Source organism: Punica granatum, chromosome 2 (assembly GCF_007655135.1).
Source record: "Punica granatum isolate Tunisia-2019 chromosome 2, ASM765513v2, whole genome shotgun sequence".
In the NCBI taxonomy this organism is placed as follows: Eukaryota; Viridiplantae; Streptophyta; class Magnoliopsida; order Myrtales; family Lythraceae; genus Punica; species Punica granatum.
In genome coordinates this window covers 41,181,536-41,199,033 of record NC_045128.1, presented here as the reverse complement: position 1 = coordinate 41,199,033, position 17,498 = coordinate 41,181,536, and the positions used below count along the sequence as shown (strand labels likewise).

Genomic DNA, 17,498 nt, shown 5'->3' with positions numbered 1-17,498 from the left:
CATGCCATCGAGTGATAATCGAGCTTCTAATGTAAGACCAAGGTGACTCAAGAAAGGACCGACGACGCAGATATTTGCCGAACAATGCCCCGTGCTTTCGGCAAACTCAAATCGTGAGCCCAATAGATTTATGTGTAAGCCCACGTCCTCTAGTTAGGCCCGTAACCCAATGTAGTACTGTAATGGGCCCATGAGGCCCATTATTTGAACCGAGCGATGGGCTTCACAGGTACCTCAATAGTCATTACTTCGGCCACTTTTTTCCGGTGACTGAACTGTAGAGGAGAGGCGCTTGCACCTGCATGAGCTTCAATGGAGCCTCTGCCTCCTTTAACCGCCACCCCCGTCGTGTCCTCCGCCTCCTCCGAGGGTGCACGGAGCTTCGATCCGTGGACGCAACAGAATGTCTCCACGCAGTCGTCATCACGATGGGTTCTTACGCGGTTCAGCCCATCTTCCTCAACAACAATCTCGTCTCACTTTACGCTGCTGCCGGGGAACTGGCCACCGCGCGCAAGGTGTTCGACAGGATGCATGAGAGAAACACCGTGTCGTATAACACCCTAATTGGTGCTTATAGCCGGCGCAGCCACTTAAAGGAATCTTGGAGTATTTTCTCGGAAATGGTTGGTCTCGGCTTCGAGCCCACGCAGCACTCAGTGACTGGGTTGCTCTCCGCCCCATCAGCTGGCATTTGTCTTGGGGCTCAGCTGCAGGCGATGGTGATGAAAAGCGGGCTTTTTTATGCCAACGCCTTTGTGGGCACTGCTCTGCTGAATTTGAATGGCAGGAACGGGTATTTGGACGAAGCCGTCAGAGTGTTCGAAGATATGCCTCGGAAAAGCATGGTTACATGGAACTCTATGCTGACTTTATTAGGACAGAATGGCTTCTCTGGATTATGCGGGCATTTGTTCTGTGAGCTTACGCGGAAAGATGCTGGCTTGTCAGAATGTTCTTTAATCGGTGTGTTGTCTGGCTGTATAGACGGACAGGACCTGGGACTGGGAGAGCAAGTACATGGTTTGGTCCTTAAGAACGGTTATTATTCTGAAGCTTCAGTTGTTAATTCTCTAATTAGTATGTATGCCAAATGTCTGGGCCCGAGCTTTGCTGAGAAAGCGTTTGAGGAGCTTCGCGCTCGTGATGTCGTGTCCTGGAATATAATAATTGGGGCCTGTGCGAAGAGCGGAAAACCTGAAAGAGCTTTGCAACTCTTTCATAGGATGTCAGCTGATGGTGTCCTGCCTAATCAAACGACCTTTGCAGTTATGGTCAACTCTTGTATCGGCGTGGGCCTCCTGATTGGAGAATTTGTGCACGCCAAGATATTTAAGAACGCTTATGTGTCTGATATTTTTGTGGGCAGTGCATTGATCGACTTCTACTCAAAATATGACAAACTCGATGCAGCCCGTGGTTGTTTTGACGAAATTTGCGAGAAGACTACTGTTTCTTGGAATGCTCTCTTATCGGGTTATGCAAATAGTCAATCCAATACTGCACCTTTTTTGTTTCTTGAAATGGTAGAAGCGGGTCATCAGCCAAACGAGTTGACATTTTCTGCTGTTCTTAAAGCATCATCAAGTTTTGAGCTTCAGCAGTTTCATTGTATGGTCATAAAAATGGGTTATGAGTCTAATGGATATGTACTGAGCTCCCTGATCACTTCATATGCCAGAAATGGTCTCATATCTGATGCCTTGGCCTTTGTTTCGGATTCTGATCAAGACCTTACAGTTGGTCCGGCCAACAGCATTGCTGGAATATACAGCAGAAGTGGTCAGTACCTTGAGGCAGTGAAGCTGCTTTCTGGGCTTGAAGAACCTGACCTTGTATCCTGGAATATTGTGATTGCCGCTTGTGCTAGAAGTCATAATCATGCTGAAGTCCTCGAACTTTTCAAACACATGCATATGATTAGAATACAACCAGATAAGTTCACCTTTGTAAGCCTTTTGACTGTTTGTAGTAGGCTATGCAATCTTGCTCTTGGAAGTTCCATTCATGGTCTGATGATAAAGTTGAATTTTAATCAATGCGATACAATGACGTGCAATATTCTGATGGATATGTATGGGAAATGTGGAAGCATTGGGAGTTCAGTAAAAATCTTCGAGAGAATGACTGATAAGAACATCGTCACTTGGACTGTACTGATTTCTGGTCTTGCAGTGAATGGCCGCCCTTTGGAAGCATTAGAGAGGTTCAGGGAGATGGAGTCACTGGGTTTTAAGTCTGATGGTGTCCTTTTCAATGCACTTCTTAGAGCGTGCAGACATGGTGGGCTAGTGAGGAAAGGGATGGAGTTGTTTCAACTTATGAAAACCCATCACGGTATTGAGCCTGGAATGGATCATTATCACTGTATGGTGGACTTATTGACCCAAAGTGGGTATATTAGAGAAGCAGAGCAAATGATTGCTAGAATGCCTTTCCCACCACATGCCGCTTTGTGGCGCAGTTTCCTTGAAGGTTGCAAGAGAAGAGGAAGTGCAGAGGACATTGAGTTGGAGCAAGGAAAGGAAGTGTCAGTTTGATGAATTAACCATGGTGAATAGAATTGCGCATACAATCATTGGCTGTTGGAAGAAAATGAAATTTGGCGTTCTATTGAATCGCAGATTTCTGATCAGGAAAATTGTTTTCTTGTTAGCATATGGGGGTCAAAAATGGGCAGAAGGACCCGTATTAAGCTAGCTCAGTTATCAATAATAATTGCCCATGCTCTGATAATCTATTGGAGCAGGGCTATGCTTCTCTTGTTAACTACTGGGGTGAAGAAGATGTCCTTTGCTTGGTTTGCTGCGCAGGCTTTACGAAGGGTGAAGTTTCACGTCACTCGACTTTCTTTTGTTAGGTATGTAACTCTTTTGTTATTTCAAAGCTGCTCATCTTTGGAAAGAAGATTACACATGTAATGATGAAATAGTAATAATTTTATTTGCAGGTTGGGAAGCTGATTTGCTCGGTCAATTCAATTGTCAACATAATCTGGAAGCAAAGTTGTCAGCGTTTTCCTCACAAGGATCTGTAACTCAGAAGCAAGGGTGAGTAGGTTGCTCCATAGTCTTAGATTATACTAACTTTTTACTCGGCCATTTACTCGAAATAATAGAGGCCAGAACCCATACTTATCCTTTAAAAAAAAAAAAGAGGCCAGAACCCATCTAAATTTTATTGTTTCTCTGCTCTTATCGATTGTATGAGGAGAATGAGATGTTTGTCAACTTATTAGTGTTATACCCTACTATAATAAACTAGTCTATCAGATAAACTTGCATTAAGCTAATGGTATTGAACGAGTATTGCGTACTTTCTCTGAAATAATTTATACAAGGATATTCATATACTTAATGCCCATCACCGGCCTTGTCGGCCAATGGAAATGCATGATGACTAGATTGTTTTCTTCATGTAAATCCCTTGCCTTTGGTGGCCATGGAGGATTGAAAAAGTTATTAGAAAGAATGGATAACAGCCCTGTAGCAGATCAAACTTTGAAGATACTGACTACATTGTATGTGACCTGAAGTCTGGTGAAAGAATTCTTACATTGGATTAGTGCAACATACCATGTATTCGTGAAATTGCTTACAATGTCCTCCGAGTCAATCTTGTCTTGATGCCTCTTACAAATTTAGTGTTACTAGTTGTGTCGATTACATTAACCTTAAGAACTATTATTTAAGGGGCAGCCCTCTCAAGAGTAGAGAAGGGAGGAGCATCGAGTTAGGAAATCACTGTGTGGACACAGACCCAGAGAGACCATGCTCGCATATGTATGGACTCCATAGAATAGCACCCGCATTCCGAAGATTGTGAGCATTTGTGGGCTCAGTCTAGGTCCTCAAGATGTGTGTCTACAAATAGGAGCTCCTGAATTTTAGTTGAATGCATACTTTCAATTGCATCCTTAGCTCTCTATATAAGCTCGGAACTAGTTTTGGCAATCGGAACGCATTACTGTTACTCGGAATAACAACTTGATGTGGCAGTCAGTTTCAGTTTGATAAGAGTTTCAATTTGCTTCTTGGTCATCCTCCTGCCTGTGCTTTTGATAATAAATTTACAGGGAGAGGGACCTGGATGCATCATGGTGGAGAAGAAGTCTGTAGCCGCCTTCTACTACGTGAGCTTGTTGCTGGCTATGACCAACTCGAGACGTTGTCAGATCAGTTTTACGATGTGGACCCCAGAAGAAAGGCACCTGGAGGACCCGAGCCCGAACATCACCTGTGATCACTACTCTGCATTTTCTTGGTCCATCAATCTTGTTCAGTTTGAATGCTTGAACTTGTATGGCTCGCGACCTTTCTTAGTTCCCCTTCTTTGTATACAGATTTTTAGAACGCGTGTTTCCGTGAGGATGATCTCTCTGCCTTTTGGTTAGATGAAGCATTCTGAGATCATGTTACGGTTTGTAATATTGCATAAATTTACTGCCAACCTTTGGCCACTAAAAGAAACTTTTCGACTGCAAATGCTTTTTATTCTCGATCTCTTGCCAAATCAGAACATGCGTGCAACGTCGACTCGAATAATAAACTGTTATATGCTTTAGAGCAAGGACAATGTAGTATTCAAAGCCAATCGCACCTACTCGGGTCTTATATAACATCTGATTCGATATTCTAATGGCTTCACACTGAATGACAACTATGAAGGTCGGTGAAATTGGGCCTCACCACGCGTTTATAAATACCGTCTTCAACCCACTTTTGAAAAACGGTCTCGTCCGCCGCCACAGCATTATAGCAAGTTACTGCTTGTTATATATATATATATATATATATATATCCGTTTCCGATTGGACATCATGCATCTACCTGGCTAATCCACTTTATACCGTCACTCGGCATGAAATTCCCCCTCTGCAATGGATGAGATGAATCTTCTTGGTCCGTACACGAGGCTACAAACAAAAATATAAGGTTAGTTGCATCATATAGCCTACTGTTTGAAGGAATTTTTAGTTCTAATCCAAATTTGATTTTTTACATTAGATATCCCAACGTTAACGTGTTGGTTTCACATATATCCCTACGCTAATTTTATGTCCAAAATTGACAGAATTACACACGTGACACGTTAATTTCACATATATCCGGACACTTGGTACAAAATTAACGTGTCACGTGTGCAATTCCGTTAATTTTGGACAGGAAATTACCGTCGGGATATATGTGAAACAAACACGTCAACGTTGGGATATTTCAGGTAAAAAATCAAATTTAGACTCGAACTAATAATTTTTTTAAACGTTAGGCTATATGACGCAATTATCTCAAAAATATATTATCCATGCAGAATCGGATCTTTTAAAAGAGGCAGAGAAAAAGACAAAGCATGATTTATTATAGTATTAGTTAGCTATTTGTCATCCATTAAGTAATTGGTTTTCACGCTCGTAGTGACAAGGATCGAGGTCAAAAGAAAACCGTCTGATCCAATTACTTTTTCAATTTTTCATTCTTTAATCGCTGACATGAAAACCTCTATGGGGGTCGAGGAGCTCGAAGGTCTGAGCCGTAGCCCTCATCCGGGATCGCCTCGAAGGGCTCGACCCCCCGAGGCTTGACCTACCCGCTCGAGGGGTTCAACCCTCAACGGCTAAGGGGCTCGATCCTCCAGGGGTTGATGGGCTCAAAGGCCCGGGCATTAGCTCCTCAAGTGCTCGAGCTTGCAGCTAGGGACCTCAAGGGTCGGTCTAGCATTCAAGGAGAGGCCTCATCCCTCGAGGGGGCTTGATCCCTCCACCAATGCAACGCCCTTACCAAGGGATGTACGATCTCAGAATATTAGCCCCTCTGCCAATGACCCTCTAGTCAGGCTTCCTAACATCGATTAAACCTGGATTTTATACGTGGGCCGCGATCCAAACGAGTCCCATAACACGCCTACAATGGGAAATAAATTAATAAGCCAACCCGGTTACTAGATGATAATAAGGGAAATCGCCGCAAGTCATCTATAAATACGAAACTCCTTATCAAATTTAAGGAATTTTCCATATACACTATCTCTAAGCACACTTTCTAAACTCTCTCTATCTCTCTCCATATGTCTAACTTGGGCGTCGGAGGGGGCTCTCGGGCGACCACCCCGAGAGCCCTTCTTGTAGGTATGAGACGGCAGTCGGAGTCGGACGAAGTAACCCAAAGATTTTTTTTGCATCAATCGCGAATCCTGCCGATGGATGATTGGACGGACCTACTCGCTTAATTTGTCACGATTGCCTTTCCTCACTTTCCAGTTTATCGCTCGACTAACCAAAGATTCGCAGTGTCGTACGTATAACTAAATAATTAGAGGGAACTATACGTTCGAGGAGACACATATAGCCACTATAACATAAACCCGAATCTCTCAAATGAGAGAGTAGTTCCAATGATAACTTGATTGAGTAGCTCAAATTCGTCAAGCGTGACTGACGAGGAATGTCCGAGATAGTTTCTCCTAATATATAGTAATGCACATCTCGTAGTAAACATTACGTGTCTATACACATATATCATACGCATTTCTTAATTCCATGAAGTGGATAAACACATATTATCGAAAAGACAGAAAGCTTTTTTGTGCATGATGATGCATCAGAAAGGAAACCACATCGGATTGCGCCGAATGGATCAGACGGCGACGTAGTGCAGTGCGCTGGATTGCTTTGTCTGTTTCCTATTACTTAATGAACTACTAACGTCGTTCCGTCTTTTAGCTGGGGGGCGTCCAGCTTGGTCGCTATAAATAGATCGAACGTTCCATCCATATTCTTAGCCTCTCGCTCTTCATCGCAACTGATCATTACTAGTTTGTTAGTTTCCACCAGTCAAAATCGAAATATTGTTCTCAGTACAGTCTCGTATGGCTCGTGCAATATTAATTCTGCTTATCACGCTGGCAGCTTTCGCTGCTATGTTCATGGTCGCAGAGGCTCGAGTACTGGCTGATCCCCGAGCTTACAAGAGTCGCTACCTGATGCGTGAGTTTGGATACGACACGGAGCAACTCAAATACTACAGTTCAAGGAGAGTCGGCCCTGACAGATCTGTACCTCAAGGTCCCGACGGGCAACACCATATCTGAGAGTGCTATGGCTTATGACATCATTTCGTCCGTCGCTACAGTCCATATTATCTATGTACCATCTTTACTTGAATAATGTGCGACTAGAATGACATTTATATGTCATGATGTTTACGTAGTGTGATTTTCACCACTCACATATCAGCTTGTTTGATTGTACGGATGACATCTCAATAAAAGCGTTGATATTAGAAGCAATCGCACATCCCTTTTCTTTTCCCGATTAAACTGTTACATTATTTATGGTCAATTTTTTAAAATTATAAGGGAGATTCACGCGTCTAATACAAAAAAGACAAAAATCGTAGTCCTAATTGCTAATAAGGAGTCCTAGTAATCCCACGGCGAGTATTGAACTTGAAACTTATTACACCCTCTTTGATTAGACTAATCCTTATTTATACAGAGAGACGCAGGGATGGATCGAGGGGGGCTGGGGGTAGTCGCTCACTCAGAATTTTCACGCCTTAAAGAAATTTACGTATAGTCTTTCAAATTTTAATGAAATTTCTTATATTCATCCTCTAATTCAAAAAATCTATCATATAGTTCGTTCCCTCTAAGTTCAAATCTTGGTTTCGTCCGTGTACAATCAACTGTGTACAACTCTGAATCAACTATACAAACGTCTACGATTATAGAAGATCCTAATCCTTATGACTCCATCCTAAATAATTCAATGAATCATTCCATGTATGTCAAAATGTGTTTTCTAATCAGATAATGCGTACGGAGTCCTCAAATTCTCTCTTTAATAACTCTTACGGAGTCGAGATTGAACTCGCTTTTCGAAGTTTACGTGATGATGGAATTTGGGCTGAATTCACGGGCCAAAGGCCCATTTCAAAAATGCTCCGCAGTCATAACAGGCCCCGCTTCATCATATCCGATCCTCGCCGGCGCCGTTCACGCGCGCGGTTTACTCGCGGCCGGCTCAGAAGAACCTCCGAAGAGGAGAGAACTCGGCACTGCGTCCACTCACAGAAGATGCTTCGGCTCAATCTCAGGGCCATGCTAATACTGCCCTTCAGAACCGTCCCTACAAGGCTGAAACCCATTTGCTATTCTTCTTCTTCCTCGTCCCTATATTCTTCTTCTCCTACTCCTTCCCCCCTCTGCATAAACTACACGCCGTGGTCCGGTCTTGAGTCCTGGCGGCAGAGCCCGCTGAACGAGAACCGGTCATGGGGGCCCAATGGACCGGAGCCTCTCCAGCGACCCACGCCTCCGCCGGTTTACCCAAATCGTTCAGCAGTCGGTGCGGCCTCGTCTCTGGCGGAGATGGGCGCTCTGGTTCTCTCCACCGGTGACCCCATCGCGAAAGCGGAGCTGTCGCATTTGGCGTTCTCACGGTGGCGCAATGAGAAGCTACCTATGGGAGTTTTCCCAGCTCCTGGTCGACCAGCGAGGCCACCGAAGCCAGAATTGGTTTGCGTTCTCTTTCCATGCTGGAAAAGTTTCAACTTTGTCGGGCTGTAATATGTCAAGTTCTTGCCTTTTGTTCGTGCAATTTGTTGTTTAAAAGCAGCGTGGATTGTTCTCGTTGAGCTGCCAATGGGTACTGAGATCATTTTTGAATGGTTTTCGATGTAATGCATTCTCTGCAGGCTAGGCCTGGCATAGCAGAAAAATGGCACGCTTTAGGGATTTATGAGCTGATTAGTGTGGCATCTATGACATTTCAAATTGATAATTCCTTAATGACAGCACTAGTCTGCTTCTGGGATGTGACGCCAAACTCTTTCATGCCACACTGAAAGATAGGGAGTATGAACCTTGTAATCGCTGGGGGAAGCTTCATGCTGATGATTGACATGATCACTAGTCGCATGATCACTAGCTGCTTGGATCTTAAGATTGTCGGTGTTGCTTAATCAATTCAGTGATTGACATGATTACTAGTCGCAGGAGAATAGGAGTTTTTGGGTTTTGGGTCCTTTTTACACCTCTCTCTCTCTCTCTCTGTCTAAAGAATGTAGTTGGCTTGTAGGGCTATTGAGAACCTGTGATGTTTGTTCATTTTGGTCTGTATTATATGGATGATAGGTTTCGCCGAAGGAAATACCGTCACCCAGGGACTCGACCTTGCCTCTCAACGCTTATATGCTCCATAACCTTGCTCATGTTGAGCTAAATGCGATTGATTTGGCGTGGGACACTGTCGTACGGTTCTCACCCTTTGCCGAGCTTCTTGGCGAGGGGTTCTTTGCTGACTTTGCTCATGTTGCGGATGATGAGAGTCGCCATTTTGGTTGGTGCTCACAGCGGCTGTTGGAGCTCGGGTTCAGGTGAGCCGAACCATTCAAGTATCCGCATCAGATGTAATTCCTATTTTATCTCATTCACTTCTTTTTCCCTTTTCCATAAGGTATGGAGATATGCCCGCTCACAATTTGCTGTGGAGGGAGTGTGAGAAATCATCTGATAATGTCGCTGCTCGTTTGGCAGCGATCCCTCTGGTCCAGGTCATGACGCTTCTGTTATGTTATCTCGGAACTCTACCACGCATCATTTAATATCACATTGTATTTATATGCTTTCATCCAACTTGAAATACTGCATTTTCCTTATTTTGGGGATGAAGATAATGACGGTGCAGGTGGATTGGTAGTTGAGAAATATGAATCCGAGAAATATGATGTAACAAGAAGTTTGAACCTTTTTGAGGTGTCGATGGCATTTCAAATGAACAAACTTTCCACTCATTTTCCGCTTGTGATGTTTGACTTGTTTGTTGATCTTCCCAGTCCTGATGTAAGTGTCATAGCAAATTGTTAGTTTCATGTCTGGACTTGCATATATTCTCTCGTGCATTGACGCTGCAATTGTTATGGAACTATATGTTATAGGAGGCCAGAGGGCTGGATGCAGGACCCCGGTTAGTTCAGAAGTTGGTTGGATTTGGTGATCTAAAGACGTCAAAAATTGTGGGTAGGATTGCGGATGAGGAAGTTGCACATGTAGCCGTTGGCGTTGACTGGTTCATCTCTGTTTGCCTGAAATTGGGACATGCTCCTTCCTCCACTTTCAAAGGTTTGTTCGCTTCTTGAGATTGATTGCAAATCTATACCTGATAATCCCATGCCCACTGTGTGATTGCAGACGTTTATCTGATGATCCCCTGCAAACTGTGTTCATATGGTTATTTGAATGCAGATTTGTTGAAGGAGTACAATGTCGAGTTGAAAGGGCCCTTCAATTATCCTGCTCGGGACAAAGCCGGAATTCCACGCGACTGGTAAGGAGATGTACATTCTATTTGTTATTAGCATTGGAGTATTTCATGGTTATTTCCCCTTTTCATGCCAATCTACATTCTAGGTATGAAAAATCAAGTATCGATAAGCAGGAGAAGGAGCAGCTCTCTGTGGTATGGAAAACGAGTTCTCTTCTCTAACTGATTGCTGATTTACAGTTGACCTACAATGGTTTCAGATTTTTAGTGTTAAAGCTTTCCATCGAATCACAGGTGCATGATAGGTTGGCCTCCATTATAGCTATGGAGAGCGAGAACTCGAGCTTAAGTGATAATTGACATCATCAGCTAATAAGCGCAGGACTGTTCTATATTATCCCAACCTTCCCAATAAGGGCCAAGTTATGGGACAAGAATGAACAGTGAAAGGATCGGAGAGTTTCTATCCATCACGCCGAAGCTTGATGAGAGAAAATATATGGCTGAAATATGCGCGAGACATCCTGGGAAAACCCATGATGTGAATATACTCTTATCATTACCGGGCAGAGAGACGCTCTGCAGCGATGCCAGCTTAAGAGTTTCTGAAGCGAGACGCATCATGAATATATGATCTTGTGTGTTCAAGAAGTTGGTACTGCTCAGTGTAAATTGCATCGCGATATTGTTTCCGAAATATGGAACGATATTAACAAGTTCCACCGCATATTATGCTGCTATTTTCGAGCGCGACGTGGGAAGAAAATTTGAACCAGGAGATTCTTTCGTACGAGGTTCCTTGTTTCTGTAACTTTCCTTTGATGACAAACCTTTGTCTTCATTCCTGAGCCATAAAGAAGACGTGTCCCTCGGGCTCTGACTTTTCAAGTCATGGGCCTGTCCCTTGCCCATAAGCTTATTAAATTTCGTAATCAATGGCATAATAAACGTAGACGTAACGCAATGGAACATATTCCCCGTCCCGAACTAGAGATTGTGCCAGTTAGTTCTTAGTAATAGGTTTCTATATTTTTATTATTTCTGAGTAGACTTATTGATCATGTAATCAGTAGAAGGAAAAACAAAGACGCAAAGAAAAACCTACTCATGAACTGAAAAGCCCAAGATGAAAAGGGAATCACAAAAGCTCATGGTCGGATACATCTGTCTAAATCAGAAAAAATACGAATCAAAGACACGTATGCATGTGGCCTCAACCAATTCATTTGGCATCAACCAAAAAGAAATATATATTCTTTTTGCCAGAAAAATATTATTCTTTATTTGGATAAGATGAGAAATTTACTCTTCCGATAAAATAAATAATTAATATATATATATATATATATATATATATTCTGCCAGTCTGTCTGTCTGTCTGCATCGTCGTCATTTATATTGTGTTGAAGAGTGTATCACTTTGAGCTCCAGCAGAAACCGAAACAAGGAACAGGGGGAGGCTGTGTTGAGAGAGAGAGAGAGAGAGAGAGAGAGAGAGAAGAGAAGAAGGAAAAAGATGTGCTGCGATGGAGATTGCAGGCCGCTGGGGTTCCTACTGGGACTCCCCTTCGCCTTCCTCGCCCTCATCATCTCCATTGTCGGCGTCATCGTCTGGATTGTCGGGTGAATACTCTCTCTTCACCAATTTCTTCCATTTCACCGTCCTCTCGACGAAATCTTGTGTTTTTTTTTTTTTTTGTTTTTCTGAGCTCGCTCGGACCAATCAGAATACGGTCGGAGCTGATCGGGTTCCTCCCTGACTGAAACCGTAACCCCCGGAATAATTGATTCTCTGCAGATTGTTGTTGACGATAATATGCCCGTGTTGCCTGTGCGTAACGATTATAGTGGAGCTAGCTCTGGAGCTGATTAAGGCGCCTATACATGTCATGGAGTGGTTCACTGATCAGATCCCCTGTTAATCCCTTCTTCTAAAGCTTCAATATTTATCAGTCATGTCTGTGTGTATTCTTACCCTGTAGAACCTGGAAAATCTCTTCTTCTGATTTACATGATTATTAGTGTATTACATCGAAAGACAGATGGAAGATTTATGGGGTTTCATGATTGTATTTTTTAGTGGTGGACTTGATGATTATGATCATATTATATACACATGATGAATGATGATCCGGTTTCTGTCATTTGCTCAAGCCTTGAATTGTTTATCCATAGAAGACTATCTTTGCAGTAGGAAAAAGAGAATCAAACATTTGACTTGATTATTTATTGGGCCAATCGTTTTCAATTGATACAGTAGCTAATTCACTCCATCCAAAGAACTCGTAGAAATAAGGAAAAGCTGATGGGTCTGAGATTTATTCATTTCGTCCACAACAACAGAACACAAACATGGGACACAACAAGACACTGTTCATCGTACAATCAACAACCCATTATCCAAACCAGAAACTAATGTTCCAGTCATTCATGCATTTCTTTCTTTCTGCTTCTCTTTTCCTTCCTCAGCCTCCACAGTTCTGTACTCGTAAATAGCCTCGACCCGTTTATGCCCTGGCGGCCCCGCAACGATGTTGGTTGGCAATCTCGGCTATGGTCTCGCCGATTGCTCCCAGCATGCTTCCCGCTCTCTGCTTCTGCTTCTGCTCCAGCTGCTGTGACACACTCTCAGTCCCACCTCCCACCTCCTCCTCTTCGTGCCGGCTCAATACCTCCAAACATCTACCCGCCCTTTTCCATATCAGCTCCAACTGTGTTTTTGGCTATTCTGGCTCCTCCCACCATGGCGTCTCCTGCTGCTGGGGCTCCTTCCACCACAACACCTCCTGCTCTAGTAGCTAAATTTCCTGATTCCTGGAAGATCTCCCCGGTGGTCTTCGTAGCCGCTCTGGCTCTTCACGCCGCCATCGCTTCTGCCTTTCCTGCCTTACCTTCTGATCCCAAGAGCATTTCCCCTGCCTTTCCAGTAGCTGCTAGGGCAGTGCCTCCCGCAGCTTGGGCCATTCCTTTGGCTGCACTGGCTCCTTTCAATAATGTCTCTGTGGCTATGCCGGCTCCTTCTGCCATCGTGTCTCCTGCCTTCGTAGCTAAATTTCCCGATTCTCCCCAACAGTTCCGGTAGCTGCTCTGCCTCCTCAGACCATCAGACCCACCAATTCCCGGTTGCCCGCCTTCTTACAAACCTGATCCCTAGAAAACACCGGCAACAGTGTCTGCAGTTGCACGAGTAGTGCCATTGATTGCTCTGCCCCCCTTGCTGGACCATACCTTTTGCCTGGCCCGTTAAGCCCTCGTTTGCTCAGTACCCTCCGAAACGAAAAAGCAGCCATCCCATGTCAATGTCATAACGGATAAAATGTTGAAACAGACCATGAACAGCATCAACAAAGTTCATTACTGAAATTCTTCCAGCAAGTATATAATACGTTAACCACATCGGATCAACATCACCCAAACAGAAATGATTGGTCTGGAAAGATCACATTGGCATTATTATATATCAAAAGATTATTATTTGAAGTTAAAAAGAAAAACCTGACTCTCAGCCAATTTCCTAGCCTCGTGATCTCCTGTGCTCTTTCCCTCTTACAAGCTGTGTACTCCTTTACGCTCTCACCTATCGAGATCACAACCTCCTTTGCAGCAACCAGGGGCTTAGTCGACATCTCCGCGGCCTTGTGGCCTGCACCTGCCACTACCTCTCCCATTTTCCCGGCCACACCCTCGACGAACCTGGTAGCCAGCTTTGTCCCCTCCACCGTCTTTTCGGTTGTGCAGTGGGCCACTCCACAGCCTTGTCCTTAACATCTTCTGCTACCTTCCCCGTGTAATCCACTGCATTCTTCCCCGTATCCACTGTCACGCCCTTGGCCACCGCTGCCTTCTCCCCTGCATAGCCTGCCACTCCCTTGGTCACATCCACCGCCTTATCCTTAGCCACCGCCGCCGCCGCTTTCTGCACCGTGTAGTCCTTGTCCTCTGCTGCCTTATGGACAGTATAATCCTTGGTCTGCTCTGCTTTCGGTACTTTGTACTCTTTGGCAACCCCATACCCCTGTCGGCTCTTCTCCAAGACGACGTCCTTGGCGGCAGCCCCTTTCTCTGCCACGTAAAGGGTCGTAGCACGGGCCCCATGAACGACTGTATTGTTTTTTTTTTTTTTTGGATGAATGGAACGACTGTATTGTTGGCCTGGGACTGGGAGGCCCTCTCAGAAGCATAGTCGGTCACGGATCCCAGGCCTTGGCTTACCGACTCCTTCGCCTTGTTGTACCTCTCCTCAGCAGCCCTCAACGTGTCCATCGAGTTCTGCTGAGCCAAAGCTCTCAACCTCGAGATCTCTTCCAACGAAGGTTGTTGAGATTCCGATCCCTTCTCCTCTCGACCAGTGATCTCTCTCGCCTCCTGCTTCCTTTCCCCAGCCCCCTTCACCTTCTATGACAGGGACTCGAACTGCTTCTCCAATTCCTTCATCTCTCCACCAACATGACCCCCGCCATTGTACTCGACCCTATACATACCATGGACCTCTCTCCCACCGGAGACATGAGGCTAAGTCTCTCAGCTTCTCGACGAAGTGGGCCGCCACCTCAGCCCTGTCGATGTCCTGCTCTCCCTCGACGGTGGGCGCGTCCTTCCCTAAGGTGACGTCCGACTCCTTCGCTTTCTTGGCCAGCGACTCCAAGTGGGAGGCCATCTTCGGGACCCGGTCCTTCTCGACGTGGACCTCCCGGTCACTGTTCGTGTTCTTCCTCCTAGGCTGCTGCTGAGAAGCCATATTCTCTCGCTCTCCCTCTCTCTCCCTCTCTCTCTCTCTCTCTCTCTATATATATATATATATATCAGTTGCGGAACAGTGCACGTCTACTGTTTCTTTGTCTCTCTTTCTATGGCAGAGTAACTGTTAAGTGAAGAGGGCAAGCTTGGCCGTGGGTACGAAAATATGTAAGGAGTGGAATTGGCGGTTTGGGCTTGAGCGAGGAAGCGGACTGTTGTGCATGGAGAATGGCATGTGTTAGCTCAGTGAATTAATGGCTCCCTGAATTGCTGACACGTGGTGGTTCTTCTTCGGTGCGACGGGACAGGATTTCTGTGGCGGAGGAGCTCATCTGGAGCCCTTTGCCTGCCACGTTTCTTTTGAGCTGACTGCCAGGCATGTGTTCGTGGTCTAAAGTTGAGACACCTGGCATATGTCGGAAAAATGATCGGGTTGAAACAGTTCTGGTTGAAACCGAAAAGGGCCAAGAAGTATGGGCCTCAGCCTGACCAATTCAGATTATGGTTTCGGCCTAATTAGGGAATGGGCCGTTATTCGGCTTGTCCGGAGTTCAAGTAACGGATTCTAGCCAATTGAAAGGATCTTTTGATCAATCCAGAGATCATTTTGATTCTATTAGTAATGAGGATTCGGAATATCACACATTGATCAATCAAAGAGGGATTCAACAACTAAAAGAAAGATCCTTCCTTTCTTCAAACGGAACGAACAGAGAAAAAATCGGACCGATTCTCTAAATGCCTTTTTGGATATTCCTCAATGTCCCGGTCAACGTGAAAATGAGATGAATAATCATCTGCTTCCGGAAGAAATCGAAGAATTTCTTGGGAATCCTACAAAATCCATTCTTTCTTTTTACCATCTCATCCTCATAGATGGCGAATATATATTATTCATCACCTAGATGAAACAATAAATACTAGTTTTTGGAATCATAGTTCGATATTTCACAAATCACAACAATGTCCTCGTGAATTAACCATCGCAATATTATGCGGAAATGATCTAATACCCCCTGCGGAACGGTCCCTTACACCTTTGTGCATTAAAATGAGGAGAGCAGTAACATTTGAAGGTACCAAGAACGGTTTAGCAACGGGATCAAAAGAATTTTCCGTTATAATGCTCACATAGCAAAGGGCACATCATTCCGTGTGCACCCCTCAAGAGAGTCTCACGATGTCTAGCCCAAAGTCAAAACTTCATCTCATCTTTGTGGAAAGCGAAGAACATAAAGGAGAGGCCATAGCTTATGCCCACCAAGATCCCCATCCCTGAAGAGTGAAAACCCCATTCAATCAGGTCAAATCAAATCCAACGAATCATAATCCTCCATGAAACAAGCGAAACAATGGGATAAAAAAAAAAGGGAACAAATTCAAAACCTTTACCGTATTCAACAAATCTGGCAACTCTTCTATTTGGATGAGGTGATGATGATGCTTGAAGATGCAGAAACATGGAGCTGACCACCAACCCGCTTCCGAATTTCTCCCGGACCACTCTCTCCCTCATGTCCAGTGACCAGAACCCTGCAATCCCGTGCTTACCATCTTCCACCACAACCTTGAAGAACAAGAACAGGCCGAGGACGAGTGCCAGCTTTGCCATCTTCCTCATGAGCGATCCGTCCGGGGCTGTCGGGTTGGCGAGGTTCACGATGCAGGCGCAGGCATACAGAGGAAGCCACAGATACCAATCTGGAACAGATCACAAACAGAGATATTGAATTGTTACGAGTTTGATTTGATGACTTGGAGCTCAAAAGTTTGTTAATGGTTACCCGGGTCGTCGAGCTGAGCAGAAGCAGAATAACCAAAGAGCAGAGCCATCAGGAGGGAACAGAGCCTCAGCAGCTTCGTTGGAGCCGTCATCGTCTTCTACAACCAGAGCTTCAAGTTCAAGAAATGCTGCGTTGACCTTCTACAGTCTTTTAAGTACTGAACGGTGTGCTTCCTCCAAATAGATATAGTTTTCTGAGTTTTATGTCATCGTGTATAAAATTTCAACAAGTGCTTTATTTTTATATTTGATTTGATTGACTCGAGTTAGTTTGCTTCTGAATAAGTCATCTTCCTCTCGTTATAACAAAGAAAGACTCCTCCTAGCTTTCATTCATCGCGCCTTTGATTCCATCATTACATGTAAACACACAGAGATCAGGCATGATTGAACAAGCAGTTGAGATATGATGTGATGACACTTTCCTAGGAGTACAGAGGAAGAACAATATAGACATACATTTCGAACATCCCCGGTTCGGATTCTCGGCTATAGAAGGGGAAGAAGCCTCTTCGTGGAGCTCTCGGGATGAGGCTAACTGGCAAGAAAAGAGAGCCGTGACAAGGAAGAGAGCCAACGTAGATTGCATTTGCTGCTTAACTGATGAATTCATTTTTCCGTTGATGACTACTTGTGGTATAGATGACGAAATGTTCTTTTCCTCCATGAGTACCGGGCAAGTTGTATATATGATTTTGATAGGCTGAGGTTGTGTTC

The 17,498-nt window shown here is 44.5% G+C and overlaps 5 protein-coding genes across 6 annotated transcripts; 3 read left to right on the top strand and 2 right to left on the bottom strand.

The window, feature by feature from the left end:
- LOC116197352 (pentatricopeptide repeat-containing protein At3g58590) lies at nt 1-4,484 on the top strand. The gene is made up of 3 exons (XM_031527469.1): nt 1-2,860; nt 2,951-3,050; nt 4,076-4,484. The coding sequence occupies exon 1, from the start codon at nt 303-305 to the stop codon at nt 2,538-2,540; it is 2,238 nt and encodes a 745-aa protein (XP_031383329.1). The 5' UTR covers nt 1-302; the 3' UTR covers nt 2,541-2,860; nt 2,951-3,050; nt 4,076-4,484.
- A 3,488-nt stretch (nt 4,485-7,972) lies between these two features.
- On the top strand, nt 7,973-11,054 carry LOC116196028 (uncharacterized protein HI_0077). Its single transcript, XM_031525535.1, has 7 exons — nt 7,973-8,514; nt 9,133-9,374; nt 9,455-9,551; nt 9,936-10,119; nt 10,243-10,324; nt 10,408-10,456; nt 10,556-11,054. The coding sequence occupies exons 1-7, from the start codon at nt 8,074-8,076 to the stop codon at nt 10,619-10,621; spliced, it is 1,161 nt and encodes a 386-aa protein (XP_031381395.1). The 5' UTR covers nt 7,973-8,073; the 3' UTR covers nt 10,622-11,054.
- A 587-nt stretch (nt 11,055-11,641) lies between these two features.
- LOC116196029 (signaling peptide TAXIMIN 1) lies at nt 11,642-12,391 on the top strand. Its single transcript, XM_031525536.1, has 2 exons — nt 11,642-11,884; nt 12,060-12,391. The coding sequence occupies exons 1-2, from the start codon at nt 11,778-11,780 to the stop codon at nt 12,181-12,183; spliced, it is 231 nt and encodes a 76-aa protein (XP_031381396.1). The 5' UTR covers nt 11,642-11,777; the 3' UTR covers nt 12,184-12,391.
- Nucleotides 12,392-13,916: 1,525 nt separating this feature from the next.
- LOC116194014 (seed biotin-containing protein SBP65-like) lies at nt 13,917-14,999 on the bottom strand. Its single transcript, XM_031522746.1, has 3 exons — nt 14,743-14,999; nt 14,474-14,633; nt 13,917-14,321 (listed from the first exon to the last, which is right to left on the bottom strand). Exons 1-3 carry the CDS (start codon nt 14,997-14,999, stop codon nt 13,917-13,919), a joined length of 822 nt encoding a protein of 273 aa, XP_031378606.1.
- Nucleotides 15,000-16,015: 1,016 nt separating this feature from the next.
- LOC116194830 (transmembrane protein 220) lies at nt 16,016-16,924 on the bottom strand. Of its 2 annotated transcripts, XM_031523728.1 has the most exons (3): nt 16,783-16,924; nt 16,391-16,699; nt 16,016-16,273 (listed from the first exon to the last, which is right to left on the bottom strand). In XM_031523728.1, the coding sequence occupies exons 1-3, from the start codon at nt 16,871-16,873 to the stop codon at nt 16,194-16,196; spliced, it is 480 nt and encodes a 159-aa protein (XP_031379588.1). In that variant the 5' UTR covers nt 16,874-16,924; the 3' UTR covers nt 16,016-16,193. The 2 variants fall into 2 exon arrangements, with proteins under 2 accessions (XP_031379588.1, XP_031379587.1); XM_031523727.1 differs by lacking the exon at nt 16,016-16,273 and having other exon boundaries at nt 16,307-16,699.
- Between the last annotated feature and the right edge of the window lie 574 nt (nt 16,925-17,498).

What these genes read in the sequence shown, in the direction of transcription:
- LOC116197352 (XM_031527469.1), top strand. Translation starts at nt 303, where the DNA reads ATGAGCTTCAATGGAGCCTCTGCCTCCTTTAACCGCCACCCCCGTCGT.
- LOC116196028 (XM_031525535.1), top strand. Translation starts at nt 8,074, where the DNA reads ATGCTTCGGCTCAATCTCAGGGCCATGCTAATACTGCCCTTCAGAACC. An exon ending in CAGCGATCCCTCTGGTCCAG is followed by an intron (nt 9,552 to 9,935) that starts GTCATGACGCTT and finishes TATATGTTATAG; the next exon opens with GAGGCCAGAGGGCTGGATGC. An exon ending in GCCGGAATTCCACGCGACTG is followed by an intron (nt 10,325 to 10,407) that starts GTAAGGAGATGT and finishes TCTACATTCTAG; the next exon opens with GTATGAAAAATCAAGTATCG.
- LOC116196029 (XM_031525536.1), top strand. Translation starts at nt 11,778, where the DNA reads ATGTGCTGCGATGGAGATTGCAGGCCGCTGGGGTTCCTACTGGGACTC. An exon ending in GTCATCGTCTGGATTGTCGG is followed by an intron (nt 11,885 to 12,059) that starts GTGAATACTCTC and finishes GATTCTCTGCAG; the next exon opens with ATTGTTGTTGACGATAATAT.
- LOC116194014 (XM_031522746.1), bottom strand. Translation starts at nt 14,999, where the DNA reads ATGGCTTCTCAGCAGCAGCCTAGGAGGAAGAACACGAACAGTGACCGG. An exon ending in CGGTGGGAGAGAGGTCCATG is followed by an intron (nt 14,634 to 14,742) that starts GTATGTATAGGG and finishes GGCTGGGGAAAG; the next exon opens with GAAGCAGGAGGCGAGAGAGA. An exon ending in ACAACAAGGCGAAGGAGTCG is followed by an intron (nt 14,322 to 14,473) that starts GTAAGCCAAGGC and finishes TACGTGGCAGAG; the next exon opens with AAAGGGGCTGCCGCCAAGGA.
- LOC116194830 (XM_031523727.1), bottom strand. Translation starts at nt 16,873, where the DNA reads ATGACGGCTCCAACGAAGCTGCTGAGGCTCTGTTCCCTCCTGATGGCT. An exon ending in TGCTCAGCTCGACGACCCGG is followed by an intron (nt 16,700 to 16,782) that starts GTAACCATTAAC and finishes GATCTGTTCCAG; the next exon opens with ATTGGTATCTGTGGCTTCCT.